The 7,052-nt window shown below is 35.9% G+C and overlaps 1 protein-coding gene across 2 annotated transcripts; it reads right to left on the bottom strand.

Moving 5' to 3' along the window:
* Positions 1-632: 632 nt before the first annotated feature.
* Positions 633-6,817, bottom strand: LOC105763441 (formin-like protein 6). 2 transcript variants are annotated; one of them, XM_012581680.2, is made up of 5 exons: positions 6,457-6,817; positions 3,777-5,346; positions 3,487-3,686; positions 1,754-1,995; positions 633-1,645 (listed from the first exon to the last, which is right to left on the bottom strand). In XM_012581680.2, the coding sequence occupies exons 2-5, from the start codon at positions 5,252-5,254 to the stop codon at positions 875-877; spliced, it is 2,691 nt and encodes an 896-aa protein (XP_012437134.1). In that variant the 5' UTR covers positions 5,255-5,346; positions 6,457-6,817; the 3' UTR covers positions 633-874. The 2 variants fall into 2 exon arrangements, with proteins under 2 accessions (XP_012437134.1, XP_012437133.1); XM_012581679.2 differs by lacking the exon at positions 6,457-6,817 and having other exon boundaries at positions 3,777-5,584.
* Positions 6,818-7,052: the final 235 nt, after the last annotated feature.

The raw sequence follows: 7,052 nt of genomic DNA, 5'->3' as shown, positions 1-7,052 counted from the left end.
TATAGAAATTCCAACATTAAGAAGGGATAACAACAGCCCAAACTAAAGAAAATACTTTTCTTTAGAATATTGGTTAAATTTTCCTTGCTTCTCTTTTAAGATGAATCTTCTTCTGTTTGATTCTGAGATTCAATTTTCAAAGTCTATGCAAATATCCGGAAATAGTGAATACTTTTGAAATTTTAAATCTTTTTTTCAGATATAGAAGAAGAACCCTGAATTTAGTTACTATTGAATTCCATCCAAAAGTGAAGCTGATGGGGATGCATCAAGGTGTCAATAATGTTCCTCCATTTCCACCTGCTTTCTTCACTAATCACTTCGCTTATCCAAACCTTAACCTTTCAGTTCAAGAATTCTATGGGGGTGGCATGACATTCAAAACTTTTTCGGGTATGTTTTAGTAAATTTTCACTTGTCTTTTTAAAGCTTTATTTTCTTACTAAGAAAATCTACCATAAGATTGGGAACTCTTTTGTTTTGCACTTCATTCTGGCATTTTAGCATTCATTTGGTGATCATTCCTCTGTGTTTTTTTTAAAGAAAAAAAAAAAACCAGTAATCTTTCTATACCAACTAAAATTTGAGACACAGAATTATAGATAGCTCCAAAGTCCAAACCAAAAACAATGTTGCAAAACTGAAAAATATATTATTAGTAATTTATCAAATAAATGCAGACCATTACATATAGTAATATATTTAAAAAAAACATTCTTCTTTTACTACAAAAATGTACAGGTATCTGATCTAAAAAAAGAAATTCGAGTCTTGACATGATGCTTGTGATGGTAAATGAGACATCCTTACTGCTGGTTTAGCTGGAAAAGGGTCCAACTGTGGGAGTAGTCTTAGGACCCGTATTCGTGCAGCTTCACGGAGACAAGCTTTCGTCATCTGAACTTGCGTCTTGTCCCACATTATACCTGCTAAGTACTGGTAGTGAAGCAGTTGCAGATATCCGAAAGGATCTGGCGGAACCCACCATTGTTCTATCCTGCATTTGGCCTACTTCCTTACAGACATGATCCAATATTGAAAGGAAATCTCTCACAATCATGAAGATTCTGAAAGGATGAGCTTCTTCCTTTGTTGCATTCCCATGAAAATATTCAGTAACTTCTTTTACTTGCAACAAAGCTTTTCTTTCATATGCCTTGATCTTAGCAATCTCCTCTTCAGCATCTTTTTGAAACATCCTCATCGAGTTGAAGAAATTCCCTTGCATATCCGGCTTCTCATACTGCAAAACCAATCTGACTTTCTCAAGTCCCATTTCGAGCTTCGACACGTAACTGCTTAGGACATCTGAGTCCATTCCTGCTGCCTTCTTGACATTGCTGAGGTCTCTGCTCAGCCCACCTACAACCTGCAATCCTTGCTTCCTAAAATCATCCTCCTTAAGATTCCCATTTGCAGAGTCAGTACCAGCACCTTCAGATCTAATGATCTCCTGAACCACAAAGTGTAGGAGTGTGGTTTTTCCATCTGTTCCCTTTATATCAACAAGTTTCAAAAGGGTATCAAGTTTAAAAGCTTTAGCATCACCACGATTGGTACCATCATTCATCCGGTTTCCTGTCCTCAGAACAGCCTCTAGGAGTTTGAGGAATAACCTGCTATTCTTCAACTCCTCGCTTGCTTCCTGAAAGCACATAGAGAGAAATGAACTTATAGGAGCCTTTACCGGTTTTTGAAACATTTTTATGTGATGGTTAAATCACCAAGTATTGAGCCTTTTGAATTTTAATACCTCTAGGGTTTGAAAAGACTTCCTCAAGTACTTCACTTCTGTATCAAAGTTAGCTCTGTAGAGCATGGCTTCAATTCTTTTGAAGGCAAAAGGGATATCAAGTACTGTCCTAAGAAATCTTTCTGCAGAGCCTAGTTTCGAGATGTCCCCGCTGTACTCTAGAAGTTTTATTTCTTCCTCCTTTGATGGAGCCATCTTTACTAAAGTTTCCAAAAGCTCAGCACCTAAGCTTTCTGGGTTACCTGTTAGTGCAAACAGAATAGCATGTGATATATAGCAAACTGAAAAGTCAAGATATAAATAGACAATTCTTTTTTTTTTTTTTGCAAATAGTCGCCCATAAGTGGCATCTCAATGAACCTTTTCATCTGTATATTTCTACATAAGCAGCTTACTTGAAAAGGTGATATGCTTAACTACTTGCTTGTCATAAACTCCTGATATTCCACTCAGGTACATATACATGTTTTAATTTTGAGGGATATTTGAAACAATTAGATGGTAAGGCATTTTATGATGTAAAGCATGCTAGTTGCTACTCCAATGGCTAATCTCAGTTGTCTATGTGGTTTGCCATTATAAATTGAGAGATTGATCATCACTCCTATATGTAACTTTTAAGGCTTTGTTTTTCATGATGAAACTAACATAATGATACAAGTGCAATATGATAATAAATTGTTAATTAAGTTCCTTTTTCTGCTTTTAATACATATAACACTTTTTATTGACAAAAGGGCTTGGAGATGCAACCCAGAGTTCGAAATTCGAGGAACTAGGAATATGTTTTAAGTGATGGTGAAGGACAATGTGTTTGAGCTCAACAAATTATACCAGGTACCTAAAACGTGGTTTACTATCATTTACTTCAATCTCAATATTGGCTTTTAGAAAGACACCAAGCAGCAAGTTGCCAATTGCTATGTTTCTTATGGAATTTAAATATAAGTCCCTATACTTCAATTTTTGAGACATTGAGTCCCGTACTTCTTTTTATTTAAAAATCTTGGTCTTGCCATTACAATTGATGATGGGCTGTTTTAAAAAAGTAGAATAACTCTTTTAGCCCTCATGATTTACAGTTTTTTATCAATTTGGTCCAAACTCTTTAAAAGTACATAAACATTTAAAAAATGTTTTACAAACTATTTTTTCTTCATATTTTCAATAAAAATATAAAATAATAATAAATTGTGAAAATTTTTTTAAAAGAGTAATTTAAAATAAATTACTCTTTTTAAAATTATTTTATTTTATTTTACTTTTAAAGAGTTTTTAATTTTTCACAATTTTAATTATTTTATTGAAAATACGGAAAAACATTCAATTGTTAAAACCATTTCTTTTCTAATTGTTTATGAGTTGGACCAAATTGACAAAAAAACTGTAAATCATAAGGATTAAAAGAGTCATTTTACCATTTTATAATATCAAAAGTGAATAAACAGAATTCCACACATCCTACCAAGATTTTTAAATTAAAAATGTATACATAGGGATTCAACATTTTGGATTAAATTTTGAATTTCAAGATTAAATATTGAATTTCAAAAGAGTACAAATATCTTTGGCATATTTAGATGGAAGTGAAAACCAGCAAATTTTATGCTCTTAAATCCTCAAAGCCCCTTAACCACAGAGAAAGAAGATGCAAAAAAATTTCCATCATATCTAAGATATCTAAGATATAAGAATCTTATTATTTACTGATAGAAAATGTAAATATGACTTACCATCTAAAAGAGCTTCTGACACCTCATCTCGAGTTACACTCAGTGCTCTCAACAGTATGGCAATATTTTGTGACTTCTTTGGATTCAACACTCTGTTTTCCCGTTCAACAGGAGGCAAAACTGATCTTCTAATAGGTTCTCTGGGCACTGAGTTTGTGGAATTGCAGCCAAAAAGGGTCTCCATCATGTCCTCATTCAATCTGCAAACAAGGCAAGTTCTCAAGATTAGAGGTCATATTTTGAAAGCTTAATCCCCTGTGAGGAAGTAGTATACAAGTTTTATCACTCACTGAAAAGAGCTTGATTTTAACTGGTCCCACACTGTAGCTCTCTCCGAGGTCGCTCGTACTTTGTCCCAGTGCAACGGCTTTAACTTGGGCTTTGCACTCTCCATGTCATCCCCATCTGTCTTCTCTACACAACTGCCAGCTTTATGATTAACCTCTTCCATGGATTTTCTACTCCCACTCTCTTCACTTATATCGGGAATTGGAGTCGAGGATTCTTGCGTTTTCAACACTGGGGAAGGTTTTAGAGACACATTGGTTTCCAAGGACCTTACTGTCCTCGGAATTGAAGGTCCCGTTGCTGGGAGCGGAGGGGGCGGTGGAGGTGGAGGCGGAGGTGGAATTTTTGTTCTTTGTGGGGACGAATGGCTGCTAATTGATCGAAGCAATGCCATATTTGGAGGAGGAGGTTGGGAGGAGAATTTCGCCCTTTTTGCACAAGTAGTTTCTTGGGTCTCATGTAACTCAGGGGCTAGGCTTTGTGATTGTTGAAGAGGCGGTGGTGGTGGAGGAGGAGGAGGCAGCTGCGACCGCTGCTGCTTTATTGAAGGGATAATAACACGCTTCATTTCGGGTGAAGAAGCCAAAACCCTTGTTTTTGGAGATGTTCTTTTGGAACGAGGACGACCAGAATTAGTATTCCCATTCATTTCTGTCTTGGCCGGAGTCACCAAACCGCCACTAATCGAACGTGAAGCCGGAGTATAATAGCTTTCTTCATTGCTAATAGTTGAGCTCTGTGGGGTATAAAAACCAGTCCCCTGACTCTCTTCACCAGAAGAAGATGATGAAGGTGACATTGCTGGGGGTGAACAATTCTCAAGTGCAGGAGGCTTAGCCAAAGGAGGCAATGGCTGCAGTTCAGGACTTGGCCTATACCGATCCCATCTCTTCCCTGAGTTCAATTTATGATAAGGTGAACCATTGGTTCCTCCGTTCCCTTCACTCACCGATCTCCTCATTGGCTCCACTGTTCCAATGTAAAGAAAACTGGAAGGTGGCACCCCGGAATCTTCCTGGAACCTCTCCGAGTTCCCTCCAACAAGCTTCTGGGTATCTCCAGGGTGTTTAGCCCTATGCCGGTACAAAAAGAAAGCAAGTCCTGATAACATTCCCAAGGTTACAATCCCCACAGAGATTGCAATTGCAACTCTTTTAGCTGGTTTGGTGGGTTGTGTTGCGGTTGGGATTGGGATTGAGCCATTGGCCGCTGCAGCTGGTGGTGTAGATTGTTGATTCTGATCTGGGGATTGCTGACCTTCAGGGAAGAATGGCTGAGTTGGGTCAGGCGGCGGAGGAGACGGTGGAGGTATAGAATTGTCGGTCCCTGGAGGTGGGGCTGAACCAGCTGGAAATAATGGTTGGTGTAGAATTCTTCTGTAAGTGATAAAATCCTGAATTACAGACACAGCAGCTTTTGATGTTGGTGAAGACAATGGTAGTAAGATGAAAAAGAGGAGAATATGATAAGCTGCTCTCATGCTGAGTTTTTCGGGTCCAATGCTGTTTCTCCTTTTTCTCAAAATTCATCTACGGGGGAAGACAAGACTTTGCTTCTCTTTTCCTTTCCACCCTTGGCAAAGAAAAGATAAATAATTAATTAATTAAAAGAAAAAATAGGACTTTATTTAATATTAAGAGAAAGAAGAATTGGAGTTGTTTAGTCAGGGGAAGCTTCTTTTTGCTGCAAGATCTGGATGCCAAGCAGATGAGTTCAGCCATAGCCCAATCTTTTTAAATTTTAAAACTTCATTTTTTTACTAATTTCTAATTTTTCTTATTACCGGAGGTGGAGGAGATATGGGATTTTTCTTATAATCATATTATCTACCTAAAAAAATTTATATTATCTAAATTAAAATTATGTATTTACTCGTATGTAAATAAATTTATTTCGTTTTATCATTTAATATTTTTGGTTAATTACCTGACACTCGATGTAATATGACAATTTTGTGGGTTAAAGAATTTATAAATAAAAGAAAAAGGTGACTGCTTTTCAGTTTATAAGTAAATAAGTTTTTAACAGTGTATTGTTTTAGACAAAGATGGTAGCTTTTCTTAATATTGTGGGTACCACGTATGAAATGAGCAAAAAAAAGAAAACAGATCTGAGAAGACAGAATAAACTTTTGGCAGATTGAGTGGGTTTAGATCAAAAGTAAAAAGACGATGATGACCATGGAAATGGGGAAAATAAAATGACCGGGTTGGTGTCCTTTTTTGTCCAATTAATTTATCAAACTGTTTCATCTTTCGTCGGGATCGAGAAAATGCAGTGGCACATATTCTATTAAACCTTCTTTAAATCTCTGTGCCCACTCCCCACTTTACTACTTTATTTTAAAGCCTAAGCCCTAAGGTAAGATGTTGAAATCAATTGATAAAATAGATTTATTTTAAATAAACTCTTAAAACAATTTCTTCAAAGATTGATGGATTTAAACGGTTACAAATTATCAAGTTTGAAATATTAAAATTGATATTATTAAAACCGATAACTCCAACATAAATTATGAATTGGAAATTAACAATTAATAAAAAATATATATTCTTTTTATTCAACATTTGAACTCAATTCATCCTAATCTAAAATCATCTAATTAACCTTTCTCAAAAGCAAGTTAATATAGTAAAACACTAGATCGATACAAGCAAAAATTTAAAGGAACGGAACACTTACCACAACAAAGAAAGAGCAGCCAGGATTTGGATGGAAATAGAAGAAGATGGCAGCCCACTAATCGGCAGAATCTATTGAATAAGCAATCGGCAGCAACTTTGAAATAATGAAGTCAATAGTGAAGCAAAAAGCAAGTTAATTGAGGAAGTAGCCAAGGGAGCAAATAGCAAATCGAGGAAGACTGGAGCAGCATATTCAAGGGGCAAATAGCAGTTGTGCATTGGAGGCTGATTGAATAAATATTTGCAAATATTGAAGCAAACGGTAGACCCAAAGAATTGTGGCAAACGATAGAATTTTTTTCGAGTAGATGCAAATATAACAACTTGGAAAACTGAAGCTCTGTCGGCAAAGGTAAGAAATATAGAAAGAAAGATTTTAGGTTACTTGATTGTTGGTTTTCTCTTCTTTTATGAACAGCAACAACAATAAGGGCAAATGTCATCATAAAACCTCCCTAAATCTTCCCCTCTTCTAAACTTTCTTTCAAGTTAATCCCGGCCCAAATTAATATCTAAAAATTACGAAAAATTCTAATCATAATTTCTAACTCCAAAATTAAATTTCCTTTACATTAATTAATTCTCAATAAATCT

The sequence above is a fragment of the Gossypium raimondii genome, chromosome 12 (assembly GCF_025698545.1).
Source record: "Gossypium raimondii isolate GPD5lz chromosome 12, ASM2569854v1, whole genome shotgun sequence".
NCBI classification, from domain to species: Eukaryota; Viridiplantae; Streptophyta; class Magnoliopsida; order Malvales; family Malvaceae; genus Gossypium; species Gossypium raimondii.
Note: the sequence above shows the minus strand (reverse complement) of the source record. Positions and strands in the feature narration are given on the sequence as shown.

What these genes read in the sequence shown, in the direction of transcription:
- LOC105763441 (XM_012581680.2), bottom strand. Translation starts at nt 5,254, where the DNA reads ATGAGAGCAGCTTATCATATTCTCCTCTTTTTCATCTTACTACCATTG. An exon ending in TTAAAATCAAGCTCTTTTCA is followed by an intron (nt 3,687 to 3,776) that starts GTGAGTGATAAA and finishes CCTTGTTTGCAG; the next exon opens with ATTGAATGAGGACATGATGG. An exon ending in AGTCTTTTCAAACCCTAGAG is followed by an intron (nt 1,646 to 1,753) that starts GTATTAAAATTC and finishes ATGTGCTTTCAG; the next exon opens with GAAGCAAGCGAGGAGTTGAA.